A 22,428-nucleotide genomic window follows, 5' to 3' on the forward strand; every position below is an offset into this window, starting at 1 on the left:
TCAATGTGTAAATAAGGCTATAATCTATACTGTGTAATATCGAAGTAGGTATAAAGGAAAAAGTTTGCCCAAATTTAGTTTGTATCTGACATGCAATAACTTAATATAATAAACGAGACTTGCTGTCTTGCGAAGAACATGATTAGCTAATAGAAGTACTAAAATTGATTCTGAAGAAAAAACGAATTAGAAGATGTGCAATAGAACTATATGGTGAAGATTATCAAGCCACACAACATTACACTTAAAACTAATAGCTTGTTATAAGACTCTCTACAATTCCATTTACAGTCTTTAATTATAATTTGATGTTGGTGTTTTTTTATTCCCTTTATCTTTTCTAAAATGTACCATAAAGAAATCTTATTCTTTTTTTTGTAAATTATATAGAAAGTGATAACAGATATTACTTCAGCTCATGACAGAGGACAGTTTTTGAAAGCCAATGAATCATTTGTGGTAAAGATACAATCTCATACAAGGGGTTACTTAGCAAGGAAGCAGTACAAACAAAGACTTCATTTCATGCAAACACAAATTCCTGCTGTTGTGAAAATACAGGTACAGTCATATTTGTTAAAAACTTGAATAACGCAGATGTGGAATAAAGAGAATCGTCTGTGACAGAACAGTTTTTTCATCCATTATCATGTTTTCTTGGTGTCCATATTTGTGAGAAATGGGCATCGTTTCTTGTCATAAGTACAACCAAGTGAAAAGCATTAATTTATGATACTCCTGTGAATTTTTGTTTACAGTTTTTTTGTAGTTTAGACCCATCTGAAAAAGAGATACTGAGGCAAGATGGTTTAGTTGAAACAGCATCAACAATTAGTTAGTTTGTGGTTAGGTCAATTAAAGAGTAATTGAAGGTCATGGTATTTGGAATGCAGTTGTATTAGCAGTGACTTGTCTCCGTTCCATGGATAAAATTTAGTTTTAACTTTTCAGTCATGGTCTTTCTTCTTTAAATGCTTTGCTTAGGGCTGTCCCAAAAATAAATATATGGGGGGGGGGGGGGGGGGGGGGGAGGAAGGCATTTTTTATTTGACCCCACCATGTATACATTTAAAATTGGATATTTCATTTAAGTATTCAAGCAATCTTTCTTAAATAACCACCACCCATCAAATTTTAATAAAAGTGCCTCCCCCTCCCCCTTCCAAACATTTATTCTGGAAAAGCCGTTAATTTATAAAATTTGGTATGTAGATGATTAGCATTGGCACATCTGGTTTCCATGGATATTATTAATCTCCTTCTCTTCCTCAGTTATGGTCTATTGTCTTTGGATAATTTGCATAGTTTCCATGTTAAATGTTTGTGATTATATCAGGTTAAGAGTTCCAAATGGTGAAGTTGAAATCATTACTTCTTAAATTTTACAGACGACATCACGATTTGGTTGACCATTATGGAATATCCAATTCACAGATGATATCGGATATGTTCCTTATGTCGTAACTACAATCCTGTTCCCTTTTCAAGAATGTGACCTACCGAAATAGACTATTTACCCCTATTTGTGACATTTTTACCTGAATTGTTTGTTATGTTCACACATCGTTGTCAATATAATGATATTTTATACGACTGTCATACAAGTGAGAGGTTTAGCTAGCTTTAAAACCAGGTTCAATCCACCATTTTCTACATAAGAAAATGCCTGTACCAAGTCAGGAATATGACAGTTGTTATCCATTCGTTTGATGTGTTTGGTCTTTTGATTTTGCCATTTGATTTTGGACTTTCCTTTTTGAATTTTCCTCGGAGTTCAGTATTTTTGTGTTTTTACTTTAGACCACCAATTATTTCAGGAATGCAGTGGTATAAGAATTTCAAGTCTCATTTTCAAGGAGATTATTATGAAGCTTCATTGATTTTAACACTTTTGCTTATTTTACAAGTTAAAGTTTGTGTTAAGGTATGTTTAATTTGAACATTTGCATTTTACAATAAAAATTTCAAAAAAAATGCATTTCTATGTGTCAACCATAAATAACAATGAGTTTGAAGATACTGTAAATTCAGAAATTATTGCGTGCATTTATTATTGCGATTTTGTCATTTTAGACTTAAATTCGATTTTAATTTTTACGATTTTGAGAAAAATCCTGTTAAATTCATATGAAATATTTTAAAATGTGAGTTAAAATTATTGCTTTTACAACTCAGTCGCATTTTTCGCAATAATAAAAACCTCGCATTAATTTCTGAATTTACAGTAGTTAGGAATAATGATGTATTTTCTATATAATTTATATTGTAGGCTGCATGGAAAGGAGCTAAACAGAAAAGAAAATATCAAGAAAGATTGCAGTACCTACAGGATAAAGGAGACACAGCTATTAAGGTAGTTTTATTAGATTAGTCAGATATTGACAGTCTACGGTGCCAATAGACTGAAACAATTAAATTCTTAAAGGGCTTGTTACCATTTGATGACAATTTTGACTTATTTTCTACATGTTGTTGTTTATATCTAAAAATATATAGAAGACAGAGAGAAACTTTAAATAGCAATTATAAATGCAGCAAGATATTGATTTCAATTTCACAATGTCTGCTTAAACAATGGGCGAGTTCACTTGAAACTCTACAATCGACTTCAGAGTTAATAGATTATCTGGTGAACACACCAGAGTTGATATTTGGACACAACTCTAAGTAACTTTAGTAACCCTCAGTGAGGGTTGGAACTAGGGTACGCGGAGTTAACTCGAGTGGTTCAAGTAAAATTGTATTGTTTAAACCCAAGTAAGTAAAGTTAACTAGAAAGTTTCAAGTGAACTTGGCCAATGGAAATTCTGTAGTGAAGAATTTGAAAGTGGGACTAAGAAATAGAAAAAAAAAGAACATTTTTGCCTTTCGTAATATTGAGAATGTTGGACAGAAAGCTCTCATACAATCCATGTGTAATTAATTGACCAACTATTGGTATGATAATTTTTACAGGAGTTATGAATTTTTATGTCCTGGCTAATCTATAACAGTGTTACCCTTGTCTTGTCTGTATGTCTGGTACGTCTTTGAAATTGGCGTCTGATTTAGTTTGCCCCAACCAAATGTTGTAAAAATATACAATACTTATTATCACAAAACAGATCAATTTTGAAATTAAGAATATATGATTTTCATGCAATCCATAAAAAATATTCATATACAAGTTTATCATTTATTTTGTCTGATATAATACAAATTTTTGTTTTGTTTATTTTTGATTACAGATTCAGTCATTTGTCAGAATGTGGAAAGCTATGAGGGATTTCAAGAAGAGATTACAATACTTTAAAGATAATGTATGCAATACTGTACCATTATATTTTACTTATAATTTTATTGAGCAACTTATAAACTAATTGTAGTCTTATATGGAGGCTAATTAAAACAGAATTATGGAGGTTTAAAACAACTCAATCCCTGGCTTTAAGACTTTAAAATTGGTATTTGCTACTTCTCTGCTAAGTTTGCTGCATAAAGAAGATAGAGCAAGCACTGATTGAATCAACGTTAGAATAATGTATCCTTGTAGTATGACATTTCTCCCTATGGACTGTTACCTATTAACTAGCATGTTAAAAAATCTGGTCCAGTACAAAGCAGGGTTAATATTCATATTACATAACATGTTCATGTCCTGAATATACACTTAATTTGCTGCTGGACATTATTCAGCCATCCATTATCATCAAAATATACAAGAGCTGGATACTCCTTATCTTCAAGAAAGTTGCCTTCATTGATTTGAGTTACAAGAACATTTATATTTGGTATAAAGAATCATTGTAAGGTTTAACTATCAATTGAACAAGTTTTCTTGCCTTCATTTCTTTTAATAGGTCAACTATTTAATGTAGTGTATTTTTCTAACTAATCAATATAACATTGTTACGATATGTCATTTAATGATATTTATAGGAAGCTGCAGTAGTCAAAATCCAGGCATTCGTCAGATCCAACAAAGCTAGGCATGATTACAGAGCATTAAGTATGTAATAGTTATGTAATGACGTTTAGTCTGTAGTATTAGACAACTTTAATGAGAAAATATAAAGCATGCAAAAAAATGTAGATTCTACATCTGCATCACATGTGATATATAAAAAAGCTGCTTGAAACAAGAGGCTTGCCAATCATTTTTAAATATTTTGAAATAAGTTGTACTTTCAGATTTTTATATGGCCGCAAAAAGTTTTGTTTGCATATTTTGGTATCGCGTCGTTGTCGTCAGCATGGTCAGAAGACATTTGCTTTCGGGACAATCACTTTTGTATAAGTGAATGGAAATCTTTGAGAAAGTAAACTCAATGTTTGGTACCACAAAGAAAGGTTGGGATTCATTTGGGGGGTTATGGTCCTTATAATTCAGGAATTAGGGGCCAAAAGGAGCCCAAATAAGCATGTTTCTAATTTCCAGACAATAACTGGTGGAACAGTGTAAGGATCTCTCTTAAATTGTACCACAAGTTTACATACTTCAAAGAGATGGTTAGAATTGGCCTTGGGGGGTTACAGGTACAAAGGTACAATTACTTAAGTAACTTTTGAACTTAATAGAATAGATATTGGACCATGAAGCATTATATAAGGGATAGCATTTGATTGATTCATGATAGTTACAGTATATAGAAGAGACCAATATTTAAGGAATAACAGTACTGTAGTTGAAGAGTTGCCACCGTCAATTGTAGATTTGACGGTCGCAAATGCAGTTTTACTGGCGACGCGTAGCGGAGACAGTAAAACAGAGATTTGCGACTGTCAAATCAAAATTGACGGTGGCAACTCTTCAACTACAGTACTGTTATTCCATTTCTAATGCATTACAAAAAGAAAAATACGATAAAAAATAGAAAAAATGTCTAAATTTGTCAAATAAAAAAAAATCTGCGAAACTTCATGAATGATTTTGGCACAAAGACGTCATGGCTACACGTGACGTGATAAAAATGAAAACTTACAAACTGGAGGTTATTACGTTACCTGTACGCTTCAAATTCGTATAACATTACATTTAATCAGCGAATTCGAGGTAGGTGTTGCTTTATTTTCGATTATATAGTAGTAATCGAACATTTGTTGATCCATCAATTCAAAATGGCGGGTCCCTCCTTAGTTACGCCTGGTCAACTGTGGATTTGACGGCAACTTTTAGCCAATGAAAAAATTTGTTACATCCAAATTGCATTAGAATTTTGAATTACTGCTCTTTATTGATTTTGAGAAAGCTTTGATTCTTTATTTTGGACCTCTGTGGTTGGATCCAGCTGCGTTCAGCGTAGAAATTTATTATAAACTGTGTAGGCAAATTTGCATTACTTTAAATTCTATATTAGCATAAGCTTTTGAAAAAGCAAACTTATTATGTTGTATGAACAATTACAAGAATGAAATAAAAGTTTAAATTACGGATATTATGTTTAATTGTATATTTAAATATTAATTGTCTGTTTACAGTGATGGAAGAAAACCCACCTTTAAATGTTGTACAGAGATTTGTTCATTTATTGGATGCTAGTGATGTCGATTACTCAGAGGAAATAGGTATGAAGTTAGCATTCATAAAACATCAGCTATTAGGCAATTAGGTTTCATTTAACCAGATGTCTATTACTTCTACTTTTCTGTCTAGTGAACTCTTTGTTATTAAACACATTTATCCTTTATGCTATGTTGGAGATAAATGATTTTTTTGTATAACCAATATAAGTTTCTGTCTGTCTGTTAGTCTCTCATCAACATGCCTGACAATAGCTAAAAAAACACTATTACAAATTTCCATGAAACTTTTGTGAATTGTCTATATCTATTGTAGAAAGCTCCCTTCAAATTTTTATGAATTTAGATTTTACGTTTCCCATTTTACTTTTATTTTATTCATGATATTCAATAAGATTGGTGGATTTTTCCAGATGTCTGACTAGTTATAAGTTATAAATGCTTTGAACAACTGCTGAAACTGTTTTTTAGCAGTATTTCTTGTTGATCTTATGAATTCAATTAAAGCATATAAAAAAGCTAAAAGGGTGAGGGGTCTATATCAGGTGTTCATAGGGCAGCTCTTTACTTGAGCTGTTTTACTAAATCTACTGGTGGGGTGACCTAAATCTAAGATAGCTATAGAGATAGCGGTAATGGAAGTTTTTATGTTTTAGAATTACAGAAGTTACGTCAGAAGGTGGTTTCAGAAATTCGATCAACGAAACAACTAGAAACTGATTTAGATCAAATGGATATCAAAATAGGTTTACTTATTAAAAACAGAATATCTTTACAGGTAAATAGGTCTACTTATTAAAAACAGAATATCTTTACAGGTAAATGTCTAATCTAATGTTTCAAGTTTTGTTTCTTCATATTGGCTTTGAATATTTGAATATGATTAATGTAGCATTATTTAGTTGCGTCTTGGTGGTACATATTACTAGTACAGAGGACTCCACTGAAGTGGATATTGGCTAAACAAATATACCTGCTATAAAACATAAGCTATAAAAAAAAAAAGGAAGATTGGTTATGATTGTAAAGGAGACAACTCTCCACCAGAAACTGAATGACTTATAATTTAACAAGTTTAGGTTTAATACTGTTCGGCCTTCAACAATGAACTAAATTTATACCGCATAGTCTGCTATAAACATGATAAAGGCCCTGAAATGACAAGTTTAAAATAATTCGAGAATTTTTAAAGCCTGATAAAATTACAAAACAGGGAACAAAAAACAAATAGGTTTAATGGAAATGTAATGATGTCTTGGTTTCTATATAACGGGAAGGATTGTGCCTGAGGTTCATATGATGAAATCATAATCTTTCAGTCAGTTTAATTGAAGTCTGGAGCTGGCATGTCAGTTAACTGCTAGTAGTCTGTTGTTATTTATGTATTATTGTCATTTTGTTTATTTTCTTTGGTTACATCTTCAGACATCAGACTCGGACTTCTCTTGAACTGAATTTTAATGTGCGTATTGTTATTCGTTTATTTTTCTACATTGGTTAGAGGTATAGGGGGAGGGTTGAGATCTCACAAACATGTTTAACCCCGCCCCATTTTTGCGCCTGTCCCAAGTCAGGAGCCTCTGGCCTTTGTTAGTCTTGTATTATTTTTATATTAGTTTCTTGTGTACAATTTGGAAATTAGTATGGCGTTCATTATCACTGAACTAGTATATATTTGTTTAGGGGCCAGCTGAAGGACGCCTCCGGGTGCGGGAATTTCTCGCTACATTGAAGACCTGTTGGTGACCTTCTGCTGTTGTTTTTTATTTGGTCGGGTTGTTGTCTCTTTGACACATTCCCCATTTCCATTCTCAATTTTATCATAATTTATATTAGGTCTGCAGCTTGATAATGTTGACAATTTTTACATTTACTGTCCAGCAACTCCTATTTGCCAGTAATTAGAGATTTTACAACAAATATTGTAAGAAGAGAATGTTTGTCTAATTTTCTTAGCTTCAATGAATGATACTTCAGTATACATTTGACAGTTCAAGCTCATCTCCAGTGATAATCAAATGAGAGATAGGTATATGGTGTTGCCTGTTGTAAAGACGAAGAGTACAGATTAAGATTGTGCTATAAACATAATAAAACAAATTACATGAATTATTTGTGTATGCATTTAATGAATGGCTATTATTTATTTTGAATTTATTGAACCGTAAAATTAATTTTTGACTCTTTACATTGAATAATCCGCAAAGCGGATTATGTAAAATGTGAAGAGTCAAAAATTAGTTTTATGGTTCAATAAAATCAAAATAAATTATTGCCATTCATTATAAATAAATTTCTATCAAAAATAAGGCTAAAAAACGTTTTCTATTATTTATATTAACAATAACAATGTACACACATGTTGGCGTATGAATACATAAAGTCAGAGTGGGCGTGTCGCCATCAAAATTGACAACATTTAAAATAAAACTAATAGTTTTAACCAATCAGAAGACAGTAAAATCACCAAATTTATTTATATTAATCTATTTATTTGATAGGATGTAGTTAGTCAAGACAAGAAACTATCTAAATACAAAGAAGACAGAAGTATCCCCAAAGGTCTGAAGGCCCTGAATAAAGACTGTCATGACCGTTTAGAAGCTTACCAACATCTGTTTTACTTATTACAAACTAATCCTACTTATCTTGCCAAGCTCATTTTTGAAATGCCACAAAGTAAAACAACAAAATTCATGGAATCAGTTATTTATTCTTTGTTTAATTATGGATCTAACCAACGTGAAGAATATCTCCTTATTCGACTCTTCAAAAAAGCATTAGAAGAAGAAATTGCGTAAGTAATTTTAGATTAGAAAGTACACTAGTTTTGTAATTTTTGTATATATATATTCTTAGTATGCAAACCATTTTTTCACTAAATAATATGCATTTGTAATTATAAAAATATAATTTTACAACCTACCAACTTTCCACAATTTATGGGGTATTTCCCACATTTGAGGTGCTAACCTGAATTAGATTTTTGTTTACTATATAATGTAAATGCCTCAAAACAGTCATGAGTTAGGTATTCAAGCACATACAAGTAAACATACTCATTCAAACAATATTAAGAGAAGCATAAGGTATGAAGAAAGATTTTGAAAAGTTGGTATTTTTTTTGCCTGCATTAAATCTAGATGTTTATTGCAGTATTAATATTTATGACTTCATTGTAGCCAGCATAATTGGGTAATTTTCCTTCTTATCTAAACAGTTTGTCTTGTCTTCATGATAAAAACTATAACATTACATAGATCAGATTTTTTGTGGACTGTTAACCATGAGAGTGAAACATTTACAATTAAGTTTGATAAATGAATTGTTTAAGAATCTGTTGAGAGTTAAAACTTTAATTGTAGATTTTTGACCAGATTAAAAAAATCAGTTTTTGATATGGGGATGTAGGGCAGGCAGGTGGTCATCAGCCAAATATTGTCCTTGCATTTACTCATGAACTGTTCAACCAAAGCTTTCAAAACTTTATTATGTTATTACTGACAATAAAATGAAGGTCAAGTTCTATAATGGCAATTTTTCACTTTTCCTGTTCAGGAGTTATGGTTCTTGAAAGATTGAAAAATGGTGTTTCCAGTCATGTCATAGCATTTTCTCATGAACCATTCAACCAAAGCTTTTCAAATCTTAAAATGTTGTTACTGTTGACAAAATGAGGGTCAAGTTTGATATTGATGATTGAAAGAAACTTTTACTGTTTAGGAGTTTTGGTCCTTTTGATAATGATAAATGCCAGGACACAAATGAATGTTAAGATATCAGGTTTTGTCATTCTGACAGCTCTTGTTTGTTTTTTGAAAATTAGAAATGTATCTTATTAAAAGAAAAAGTTCAGAGCGAATATATAAATATGAATTATTACTTTAAAAAAATGATAGAAAGTGAAATACTTTTTAATTTGTTATTATTAAAGGATGTTATTGAGTAAAATCTCTGGAAAAAAGCATATTTCCTGATATGTTGCAGACTGACATCATGAAAAATAACACTTTACGTTAGCAACGTCATTATCTCCTGTTACTGTATCTCATGCCCTTAATTGAAGTAAAAACTAATTATTCACTCAATTAAAAAAAAAAAAGCATTTAGAAGCAGCACTTTATACATTTATACATCTTTATGCCCTATTTATGGGCATTATGTTTTCTGGTCTGTGAGTCTGTTTGTTCGTTCGTTCATCCGTACGTTCATTCATCCAGCTTCAGGTTAAAGTTTTTGGTTGAGGTAGTTTTTGATGAAGTTGAAGTCCAATCAATTTAAAACTTAAAATACATGTTCCTTATGATATGATCTTTCTAATTTTAATGCCAAATTAGAGTTTTTACCCCATTTTCACGACCCACAGGCTATGTACTTGGGACACATTCTTGTTTTAGAAATTTTGTTTGTAAGGAAATGGATTTAATCAAATTAACGGTACCAATTTTCTTGCACCAGATGCGCATTTCGACAATACATGTCGTATTAAGTATTAATTAAGTTATTTGGTTTACAGAAAAAAACTGTTAAAGAGTTTCATTTGCAGTCAAACATCATTTTTTAATATTTAGAATAAACAAAAATCAAACATACTCATCAGCTTTGCTATTAGTGCTTTATTTATTTGTCTATCTTTGTATTAATTGTCATATTACAACACTGATTATTGCATGTTTATAATTGTGAAGACTTCTGTATCATATCATATTTATTTGCAACTCATCAAAATGTTTTATAAATTGTTATCCGATGTTTATGTTAATTGTCATAGGAACATCTTTACATATCTGATACCTTAGTTTACTTAAAGAGAGGGTACAGTTTTGGGACAATTAGGCTCGAAAGCTGAAATAGTTATGTATCTTCAATTATCTTCTTTTTATACTCTCCTTTCAAATTCAGAGGGGGTTGACTTAACCACTGTCTTTCCGTCAGTCCTTTGAAATTTCGGTCATAATTTTATCAGGAACTACACATGCTACAATCATATATGAGCATGCTTTATTGTGTGATGCCTTTTCAGATTCATATTTCCTCATCTTCCTGTTTACCAAATACTTAAATATTCTAGACACAGAATGGACATGCAGTATTCTATAATTGCTTACATCCACTTCATTTGAACTTAAGCATGTTTAGTGGATAGTTGTCTCATTGGCAATAATACCACATCTCCTTAGTAGATAGTTGTCTCATTGGCAATAATACCACATCTCCTTAGTAGATAGTTGTCTCATTGGCAATAATACCACATCTCCTTAGTAGATAGTTGTCTCATTGGCAATAATACCACATCTCCTTAGTAGATAGTTGTCTCATTGGCAATAATACCACATCTCCTTAGTGGAAAGTTGTCTCATTGGCAATAATACCACATCTCCTTAGTAGATAGTTGTCTCATTGGCAATAATACCACATCTCCTTAGTAGATAGTTGTCTCATTGGCAATAATACCACATCTCCTTAGTAGATAGTTGTCTCATTGGCAATAATACCACATCTCCTTAGTAGATAGTTGTCTCATTGGCAATAATACCACATCTCCTTAGTAGGTAGTTGTCTCATTGGCAATAATACCACATCTCCTTAGTAGATAGTTGTCTCATTGGCAATAATACCACATCTCCTTAGTAGATAGTTGTCTCATTGGCAATAATACCACATCTCCTTAGTACTAGTAGATAGTTGTCTCATTGGCAATAATACCACATCTCCTTAGTAGATAGTTGTCTCATTGGCAATAATACCACATCTCCTTATTTTGATATGTATGGAATTTTTCTCACATTTTCATAGAGAACTACAGATAAGAGCTTATTGAAATTTGTTATCAGGCTTCATGTTAACTTGTTTTACCTTTGTGTTGTATTTTTACACCTATTGCTCTTAAACTTCCTGTTTATGTAATACTTTTAAGCTGGAATATCATTAGTGAGCACACAGTTCTACTTGTTGGAATCAAATATTGAATCTGTCACTTAAATACATGGCAGTTATGGTTTAAATTATACCCTTTTCGTTGATTAAACAGCAATGAAATGACAGTAGAATGTCCACTTTACACGAAGTTCTTGCAGGCTTACAAATAATATAGAACACAACATATATTATATTTCAACTTAAATTTAATCAGCTGATTGTAACAAACAAACTGAAAGTAGATGTTCATGACACCTGATATATTTATTTTTAAAAGGGAAATTCTAAAACTTTCTGCTTGCTTTGAAGAAGAAGAGGAGTAAACATATAATTGCTTTTAACATTGTATAGTTTAACTTTTTTTGTTGAAAAAAAAAACCCTTACAGTTAAGCTTCACAAATGAAATCCATTTAATTATCACATGTTAAGTGATTCTGGGTGTAAATTAATCTCTAGTCCTATTTTATTAATAGTATGACCAATTCTCTCAGTTTAATCTTGCTTCATGCTGCATGTTAGTATCTGCTTGTCATACATACCACATGAAACATGTTTTCTCATCTGTTTCTTCCACCATTAAAAGTTTTCTTGTCAATGATATTAAACTTAGACATTTGTATAGTAAGCTGTATGAACCTCCAACACTTGAACAGATATACAACCTGATATTAAAACTCTCTGCATTTGATAGTATGATATAAACTTCTTATGTACGATATAATTTTGGAACACTCTTGACTTCTTCAGTAACTATTGTTTGTTTCTTGTATTGCTTGCAGAAGACTGTAAGTATATATGTCTTGCTGTGTAGTACTGTTCTATTTTAATCACTTTCTGTGGCATGATATACTTCAGAATACAACCAGAGCATGAAAACAGAACCATTTTTTCAGTGATAAAATGGTCACACTTCAATTGACATAATAGTAGTTTATGTCAGAAAATTATACTCTGTCTTTTAAAGATGTCAAAAAGTATGTGTTGACATTTGTTTATAATTCTAACATATGTAACAAGTGATTAGTCTGTGTTGACATTTGTTTATAATTCTAACATATGTAACAAGTGATTAGTCTGTGTTGACATTTGTTTATAATTCTAACATATGTAACAAGTGATTAGTCCAGTGAAAAAATAGTGACTATCATAAATTAAGGTGTTGATAGTAATAGTAGTATAATCAGTTTTTGTGTTTACACATCAGAATTAAACGGGGAGATTTCCATGTTATTTCCAGTCTTAATGATAAACTTTTGAATATACAGACCTAAAGCCACAAACAGGGCTTTATATTGTTAGAGACTGTACAAAGCCACTGTTTTTGATATGAAGTTTTTTTAAACCAAATCTTTTAGTTTTTTCCTATTATTTAAATGTTATAATGATACATTTCAAAGCAAAACAATATTTTGTCATTTGTCCTTATAGGAATAATTTCCCTAAAATGATGACTTTAATCCTGTTTACTTTTGGCAAACAATGCAGAAGATAAAGCCACATCAATTTTATAACTTAGTTCTTTGTTTTTTTCTCTGCTCCAGTTTTGGAGAAATTGACTTTTCAATTAAAAAGAATACTGCTCTTGGAAATTTGAGGTCTGCATGTGTCTTCAAAACTAGATTTTTTTCTCACAAAGACACTTTTATGAAACCTCATATCCCCCTGTTTGTTTCATTTGCATGCAAGAAGAATTCCTCTTTTGTTTAGAGGGGGTAAAAAGATTAATTGGTTCAACAACTTCTAGTCAAGTTAAAGAGTTTTAAATGCAATACTGGTTTTAGGATCCAAATGAAAGAGCTTTTTTTCACAGTCAGATTTGGATGACAGGCATTTTAATATAACATTTTAATACCTTGGAGTTTAGATGCATAGCAATATAATTATCTTGATCAGGATGTTGTTTTAGTACAAAGCTCCTTAATATCGTGAATATGGATGAAAATTCCAACAGGCATCTTTACAAACATAATTATTGTATGCTTATGCCGTCAGAAGTTTATACCTTAGTATAAGATTGAATGAGGTATGTTTTATACCTTAGTTTAAGATTGTATGAGGTACGTTTTATACCTTAGTATAAGATTGTATGAGGTATGTTTTATACCTTAGTATAAGATTGTATGAGGTACGTTTTTTTCTGACTGACCATTTGTTTTGTTCCCAGCTAAATTTTATTTCAATTTTTTCCCTAGCTAGTTTTAATTAATGCTTTTTAATGTATTAGAGTAGTTACAATTCTTCACCTATTTTTTGTGACGCTTTTGATACTTATTTTAATCAGACACCAGACAGCTAGTTTTAGTCTATTCATTACAGTTGGTACCCATTTTAATTAAGGAAGTTCGTTTAATTTTAAGATTAATTAAGAATAGAATGTTTTTTTAGGTAATTTATTGGTTTGTTAAAAAGATGACCTAAGCACATTTTATATGAAGTGCAAAAACTCAATGCTTTGACAACCCTATATAAAAATACAGCCATGAAATAAAGAGCTTAAACAAGCCTTTCATATGTTGTTTTTTTGGGAGTTTTTTGGCATTCTTTTAATCTTTTCACAGATAGCCTGTGTAGTCAAAGACATTGCACTTTATACAGAAATAAAATTGAACATCTGGAATGCCTTAGCCAATCAAAATTTTAAATTATATGAAACTTATACATTGTTTTATACTGCAACTAATGTGTTTATTTCCTAAATGCACAGCTAAATTTTGTGCAATGTCAATTTCATCGTGGATCATTTTTTCCACTTCATTAAGGAATGAAAATAAGTTTGAAATTTATGTTATAATTTAGCTGGCTATGAATTTATTTATTTAAATTGCAGTATAAAAATAATATTAGGTCAATGTCAGAAAAATATCAACTTTTTTTGTACTCGGCTCAAAACTGGGAAAGGGCTCAGAAGAACCTTGCCCTTCACCAGTTTCTTAGACTCATACTAAAAGTGATATTTTTCTGATATTGATCTAATATTGTATATGTACATAATGTTAAATTATTGTATGATAAAGACATATCCATATATTTGTATTCAGTTTGGAAAAGGGATTTGTATAGCATATTCCAGGAAAAATGCATGTAAAAAAACAACCATTATTTGGAGAACTTGGTGCTTTTACGAAGATTTTTCGTAGTGTCTGTTCAATTAATTTACTTCTTTCATAGATTCATGAGAACATAGAGCTTAACATATTGAAAAAGTCACTTGTATTTTTATTTTGTCTTTTTGTTATTTGTTTTGTTAGGTTTCTGATTCATCAACATAAAACCTTTATGCTTATTTATACCCATTATTTGTTTTAAGAATTGAATGCTTCTATTTGTAAACTTATTGGTGTGAAAAGGGTTGACTGAATTACATTTCTATAGACGACTTTCATGTTTTATACCTTGTATTCAGATGGCTTATGTTATGAAGTTTCTGTCCATTGCCCTTGATTTTATTTTCATTATGATACATCTGCTTAAACTGTAAATTTCTCACATATTATTACTAAAGATATTTAGTATATTGGAATCTTACAAGGTCTACATGTCTGTCAGATAAGGTTCACCTGTCATTAATCTCATTTCATGGGTCAGTGATCAAGGTTATATTTTTCATTGTGATATCTGTTTCTTAGATACCATAAGCAGTAGGCCAACTTTACCTGATGCTATGCATTGTTGTAGGATGTTGTTCTTGTAGTAATTTGACTTTGACCTCAGGCCACACTTTAAAATATATTGGTTTGCCCAAACCCTACCCAAAGGTTGAGACAGTGGGTAGGAAGGTAGGCATTTTCTTTTTTTTTTTTCAAAAAAAGAAATTGAAGTATCAGATGTTTATTAGTCTTCATGCCTATTTGATTAAAAAAAAACTTCTTCAAATCAAGACAATAAAAGAATTTTTGAGTAGGCAGCTTTTTTCTGGGTAGGTAGCGTTTGGGCAAACAAACCTATTATATATTATGGCCTCATTTACATGGTTCCTTGGTCAATGTTAAGTTTCATGGTTAGGTAGTCAACTATATGTGGTGTACGAAATGATTGCATTGTTCATGTACATAAATAGTCTATTTCTATAAGACTATAAGCAATTTGTTACCTACATGTTGTGTATTTAATAATTGCAAGGTATACATGTTTATCTGGCAGAGTTCATCTTACATTCACGTCATTTTCATGGTTCATTGGTCAAAGTTTGTTTTTCTTTGGTTAGGTTTGTTTCTAAGATATAATAGCAATACGTTAATTATATTTTGTGTATTGGGTGATTGTAAGGTGCAAATGTCAATCTGACAGGGTTCATCTGACCTTTAACTTATCTTAAAGATTCTTTTATTTTTATGTAATATTTGTAAAACCTTTTTTCTTACTAGACTCAACATAATTCAATCATGATCAGAGACATTTAAGCAGATGCACTTGAGTGTATATATGTCATGTGACAGTCAAGATTTTATTCATAACCTCAGATTCATATAGAACAGGACATTAAATAATACATAGCAAGTATAGGACAAACAAAACACAAATGCATAGTATGTAATAAAAGACTTTTAATGTAGGTTAGTAAAGTATTATAATTATCTTTACAAAAATTGATAACCTATTTTGCGTTTTTACATTACATATAGACAGCAGACCGGTAAATTTGTCCATGCTTGGACTGCTTGTTTTTAAAGCTTTCTTTATTGTCTTACAAATCAACACTTTTCTGACAATAAATTGAAAAACCTATCATTGTACAATGTTATTTATTTGAAATTTAATGGTAGAATACATTAAATAACAGAACTCAGTAGTATTATGATAATCTTCTTACAGCTTTCTACAAGGAATAAATGATTGAGATATTAACTATACTATTTCTTACAGATCCAAGGTAGATAAGATGTCAGACTTCGTCACAGGAAACCCGTTGGTAGTGAAGATGATTGTTGGTTTCAACAGGTAAACTTTGTAAAACTGATTAAAAATTTTAGATCTGTCTTTAGAACAAATAATTGTTATTTATGTATTATTGTCATTTTGTTTATTTTCTTTTGTTTCATATTCTGACATTGGACTCTGACTTCTTATAAACTGAGTTTTACTATGCATATTGTTGTGCGTTTGTTTTTTAGCTCACCGGGCCCGAAGGGCCAAGTGAGCTTTTCTCATCACTTGGCGTCCGGCGTCTGTCGTCCGTCGTCTGTCGTCCTTCGTCTGTCGTTAACTTTTACAAAAATCTTCTCCTCTGAAACTACTGGGCCAAATTAAACCAAACTTGGCCAGAATCATCATTGATGTATCTAGTTTAAAATTTGTGTTTTGTTACCCGGCCAACCAACCAAGATGGCCGCCATGGCTAAAAATAGAACATAGGGTAAAATGCAGTTTTTGGCTTATGACTCAAAAACCAAAGCATTTAGAGCAAATCTGACAAGGGGTAAAATTGTTTATCTGGTCAAGATCTATCTGCCCTGAAATTTTTAGATGAATCAGACAACCCATTATTGGGTTGCTGCCCCTAAATTGGTAATTTTAAGGAAATTTTACTGTTTTTGGTTATTATCTTGAATATTATTAAAGATGGAGATAAACTGTAAACAGCAATAATGTTCAGCAAAGTAAGATTTACAAAAAAGTCAACATGACCAAAATGGTCAGTTGACCCCTTTAGGAGTTATTGTCCTTTATAGTCAATTTTCAAACTTTTTTTCGTAAATCTCCATGATCTTTTACCAAAATCTTCTCCTCTGAAACTACCGGGCCAAATTAATCCAAACTTGGCCACAATCATCATTGATGTATCTTGTTTAAAAATTGTGTTTTTTTACCCAACCAACCAACCAAGATGGCCGCCACGGCTAAAAATAGAGCATGGAGGTTAAATGCGGTTTTTGGTTATTACTCAAAAACCAAAGCATTTAGAGCAAATCTGACAATGGGTAAAATTGTTTATCTGGTCAAGATCTCTCTGCCCTGAAATTTTTAGATGAATTGCTGCCCCTAAATTGGTAATTTTAAGGAAATTTTGCTGTTTTGGGTTATTATCCTGAATATTTCTAGATAGAGATAAACTGTAAACAGCAATAATGTACAGCAATTTAAGACTAAAAAATAAGTCAAAATGACTAAAATGGTCAATTGACCCCCTAAGAAGTTATTGTCCTTTATAATCAATTTTTAACAATTTTCATAAAATTTGTAAATTTTTACTAACATTTTCCACTGAAACTACACGGACAAGTTCATTATAGATAGAGATATTTGTAAGCAGCAAGAATGTTCAGTAAAGTAAGATGTACAAACACATCACAATCACCAAACACAATTTTGTCATGAACTGTCTGCTTCCTTTGTTTAATTCACATATATCAAGGTGAGCAACACAGGCTCTTTAGAGCCTCTAGTTCTACATTGGCTAGAGGTATTGGGGAGGGTTAGGATCTCAAAAACATGTTTAACCCCGCCGCAATTTTGCGCCTGACCCAAGTCAGGACTCTCTGGCCTTTGTTAGTCTTGTATGATTTTTTATTTTAGTTTCTTGTGTATATTTCTGACTTTAGTATGACATCCATTATCACTGAACTAGTATACATATTCGTTTAGGGGCCTGCTGATGGATGCCTCGGGTGCAGGAGTTTTTTTGCTACATTGATCCATTGGTGGCCTTCAGCTGCTGTTTGTTCTATGGTTGGGTTGTTGTCGCTTTGACACATTCCCCATTTCCATTCTCAATTTTATTGCTCATTTTAATTGGATTTGCAATGGAAAAATCAGTTATAAATTTGGTGATGTACAGCAGCCAAATGTTGTCTGTGCATTTACTCATGAACCGTTAAACCAAAGCTTTTTAAATTTAAATATGGTGTTACTGATGACAATATGGAGGTCAAGTTCAATAATGGTGATTTTCACATTTCCTGTTCATGATGTTTGGTTCAAGAAAGATTGAAAAATGACATTTCCAGTCATCTGGATGCATTTACTCATGAACCTTTCAACCAAATCTTTTCAAATTTTAAAATGCTGTTACTGATGACAAAATGGAGGTCAAGTAAGATAATGACGATTTGCCACTACAAAATAGCCTGAAAGTGGCTCTATAAAATGTCATTAAAAAACCAACAATATATCAATCTGACATTTATGTCAAGAAAGGGAGACATAGCTATCCTACATTCTGTTGTCAATGGCATCATTATTTAGGTTCAGTTTGTGGTTTAAACTTTTTTTAAGGCATCAATAACTTTGTCAAACCATTTTGAGCATCTATGCTTAAAGTCATAAGAAACCTCAAATAAAAAAAAAATAATGCATATGTTTTTTATAACTCAATGGATAGTTTTCATTGTAAAACTTATGTACATATACTTTTTTCTGAAGAAAATTCTTTAATTTATTCATATTTAGAAGAAGTTTACTTTATTTGAATTGCTTCCTTCCAGCAAGCAATTCCCCCGACATATTTTCCGTATGCAAGGTGACCTCAGTGTGACCCATCTCGTAAAAATCCGTTGACCACAATACGCATGGATGTCCTTAAAATAAACTATTATCTGAATTTACATGTTAAACACGTGCTCAATTTCCATGCTTTTCTGTTTATTTTTCGTCAATTGTTGACAAACAGGTGACAATCGTTAAACTTCGGCTTCAAAACACGAACTTTAATTACCTGCCATATTTTCACAACAACACTGACCGATTGAAAAATAAATTGACGATTATACGAAATTTACACGAAAAAAATGATAAATTTGAGCACAGAAGACTAAGTTTATGATGTTTGTATGCATTGGTTGAAGAATTGGAAGAACATTATTTTTCACCGGTCACTCGTTTCTTATGACTTTAATGAATATTTTTGTTTTTTGTTTTCATGCCTTCTTTCTACTTATTTTCAGAAATCAGAGAGGTCAGAATGCTCTAAGAGATATGTTGAGTCCTTTAGTCAACAGTGTAATAGAAGATAAAACTTTGAAAATCAACACTAACCCTATTGAAGTATACAAAGTTTGGGTAAATACCACAGAGTCTACAACTGGTGTAACAAGGTTGGTCTTACAATTCAGTGTGTTAGTTCGAAGAATGATTAAACTGCCATATTAATGGCCAACAAATTGGAAATAAATAATCATAATATGAAATATTGCTATATTTATGTCACCCTGCAAGTATTAAGCTGATTCTCATTTGACCCCTTTTATAGGCATTCTGGTTTCTGTATGCCCTTTATTTCCTACTGCATTTATTCCCTGAATTACAAATCATGAAATTTAACAAACTTCATGTGAGCATGATTCTCAGATTCATTGCTCATCTAAAACATGGTTACTTTGAACTTTGAATGCTTTTGTTAACTTTGACACCGTAAATTTAGTTGGACTCACCCGAAATTTCATCACATCCATTTTCGACTCATCAGGAGTCCATTTATATGGAAGAAAGTTCGGGACCACGTGAAAACTTTGACTCATCCAAAATTTCTAGTCAACTGAGTTCGGGACAACGAGAGATAACTGTAGTTAAAAATATCATCTTTGAAAATTTTATAAAATCTTTTTTATTTTTTCATCTTTTTTGAAAGAAAATAGGGGCCAATGTAAAGTGTATGAAAAATTAAGAAAGAATTATTGCTTGTAAAATTTTCGAAGACTTGTATCTCCAAAACAAGCACATTGACCCTTCATTTTTTCTGCTATTTAGTTTCTTTATTTATATACATTGTGTACTATCAATTAATTACATTGTTTTAAAAAGCTTGTTATTTTTAAAAACAGAGTAGCGAACATCCTTAAATTAGTTTCATAGGATCTTCTTGTGATAGTTCATTTATATTTAATATAAATTACTATCAGTACATATCAGTGTGTCCACTATGTCAGTGACCTGCCTCATTGTCATGATTGTCAGCTGTCTGAAGCTTCAAACCCTTTCTTTTTCTTAAAAATCATCAACTTCCTGTTAATTGAATATTCATAGTGGTGGTATAAGGGTGCATAAACTCCCAGTTCAACTTGTTTGATTTTTTATAACAGTGGCTTACCGTATGATGTTACAACAGAACAAGCCTTGAAACATGAGGAAGTGCAGGTATTGATACAGGAGTCGGTAGAGAGATTACAAGGAGTATCTGATTTCTTTCTGACAACTATAGCTAAATCACTGGATAAGATACCGTAAGTACACATCATGATTAATGGAATCTCAGAATAAGCATGTTAAACAAATACTTCTTGTTGTAAAACTGAAGTACTAAAACTGTTGAAATTTATTTAAAAACAACAAATATTTCCCGGTATTCTACTCACCATCATAAAATGTATGCTTTTGAGATTAATTCAGTGCTCTTTGTTTTGCCTTGATTGTTATTTGCTGTTGGAAGAAGAAGAAGTTAATGAAATTATTTTTTTGTTTACAGTTAATATATGATCTTATTTTTTTTTAATAAAAGATATAACATGCATACAGTTCTTGTCAATTTGGTCAAATGCCAGTTTATGAACATTTTTTTCCTTTACCCTCAATGGCATAAAATTTCTATTTGTTAAGGGTAAAGAATGCTTACAATTGTAGTGGTAGAATGTTTAGAACAATATATACTATAATTGGTACAGTGATGATTGGGTTTTATTGTCCAGTTATCCTTTAGGATATTGCAAACTATTGTACATATTGATAAGGTCCAATAGAAATCTATTTAGATACAATAATTGGTACAGTCCAATAGAACTGTAGTTATTTGCTATATGTGCTACAATCTAATACATTATTTAGTGATATGTTAGATATTACTATTGTTAATAGAAGCTAAGGCAAACATTATTTACTCATAGAATGATTTTTGTTATAGGTATGGAATGAGATATATGGCAAAAATACTGAAGACCTCCCTTATTGCAAGGTTTCCAGAAGCTGCTGAAAAGGATATACTCAAGGTTTTTATTATAATTATACAAAGAGAATTTATAACAACATTCAGATTATAATATGTATCATATCAAGATAAAATTAAAAATAAAAAGCTAAAGGATTAAATTCAACTGTTATATATTGATTCCATGGTTTCAAGACGAAGAAAAATTGTTCCAAGGTGATGACAAGACACTCAAGAATGTGAAATAGAAGTCTTTTGTTGAGATTTTCTTATAAAGTGTTAAAATTTAGAACCCAAATAAGTTAAAAGTAGAGAAAGTTATACTGTTGTGGTGTGTTTGTATATTTATCAAGATATGTATTTACCTGACAATATACTTCAATGTTTTGAACAGATTGTTGGTAACCTGTTGTACTATAGGTACATCAACTCAGCTATTGTAGCACCAGATGGATTTGGTATCATTGATGTAGGAGCAGAAATAAAACTGTCAAATGATCAGAGGAGGAATTTGGGATCTGTGGCAAAGATACTACAATTTGCAGCTTCTAATAAAGGAGTAAGATTGTTTGTAAAGATATAACATCATCAGATTTTCTGTTAAAGTTTGCTTGTATATTTTTGCAAGTTTCCTGTGAGCCATTGTCATTGATATTTAGTCACATGTCTTTTTGTGTTGTGCACTACATATTATATGGGACCTAGAAATACCAGGCGTTTGTTTGTTTGTCTGTTGTTATGTCATGCCTTCCCTCTGGTCTTATAATTCTTTCATATGATCAATTCTTGCTGGAAAGCTTGTATCATAGATTTATATTAGTAATATCTTGAAATTATTTCTAAAATCAGTGCCCATCATTTTTGTCAAGTCTCAAAACTCAATATAGGGATAGTGATCTGGTGGTGGCGGCAGGGGTGTAAGCTAACTTCTTAGAAAAGCTTTATATTTTAGAAGGCGGAAGACCTGGATGCTTCATACTTTGTATATAGATGCCTCATGTTACGAAGTTTCCGTCTGTCACATGTCCAATGTCCTTGACCTCATTTTCATGGTTAAGTGACTACTTGAAAAAAAAGTTTGTTTGTAATGTTTAATTGTTAGCTGTACATGTCTGCCTGTCATGGTTCATCTGACCTTGATCTCATTTTCATGGTT

At 31.4% G+C, this 22,428-nt stretch overlaps 1 protein-coding gene across 1 annotated transcript in view; it reads left to right on the forward strand.

The window, feature by feature from the left end:
* The window catches only part of LOC134715413 (ras GTPase-activating-like protein IQGAP1), a 92,140-nt gene that overhangs the window by 38,386 nt on the left and 31,326 nt on the right, over nt 1-22,428 (forward strand). Inside the window, exons 21-32 of the mRNA XM_063577572.1 lie at nt 391-561; nt 2,270-2,353; nt 3,228-3,299; nt 3,919-3,988; nt 5,458-5,544; nt 6,156-6,277; nt 8,001-8,296; nt 16,283-16,357; nt 19,300-19,449; nt 20,434-20,574; nt 21,249-21,333; nt 21,667-21,831. Coding sequence (XP_063433642.1) covers nt 391-561; nt 2,270-2,353; nt 3,228-3,299; nt 3,919-3,988; nt 5,458-5,544; nt 6,156-6,277; nt 8,001-8,296; nt 16,283-16,357; nt 19,300-19,449; nt 20,434-20,574; nt 21,249-21,333; nt 21,667-21,831 — 1,518 coding nt within the window. The remainder of the gene's footprint in view (nt 1-390; nt 562-2,269; nt 2,354-3,227; nt 3,300-3,918; nt 3,989-5,457; nt 5,545-6,155; nt 6,278-8,000; nt 8,297-16,282; nt 16,358-19,299; nt 19,450-20,433; nt 20,575-21,248; nt 21,334-21,666; nt 21,832-22,428) is intronic.

This window comes from Mytilus trossulus, chromosome 4, assembly GCF_036588685.1.
Source record: "Mytilus trossulus isolate FHL-02 chromosome 4, PNRI_Mtr1.1.1.hap1, whole genome shotgun sequence".
NCBI lineage: Eukaryota > Metazoa > Mollusca > Bivalvia > Mytilida > Mytilidae > Mytilus > Mytilus trossulus.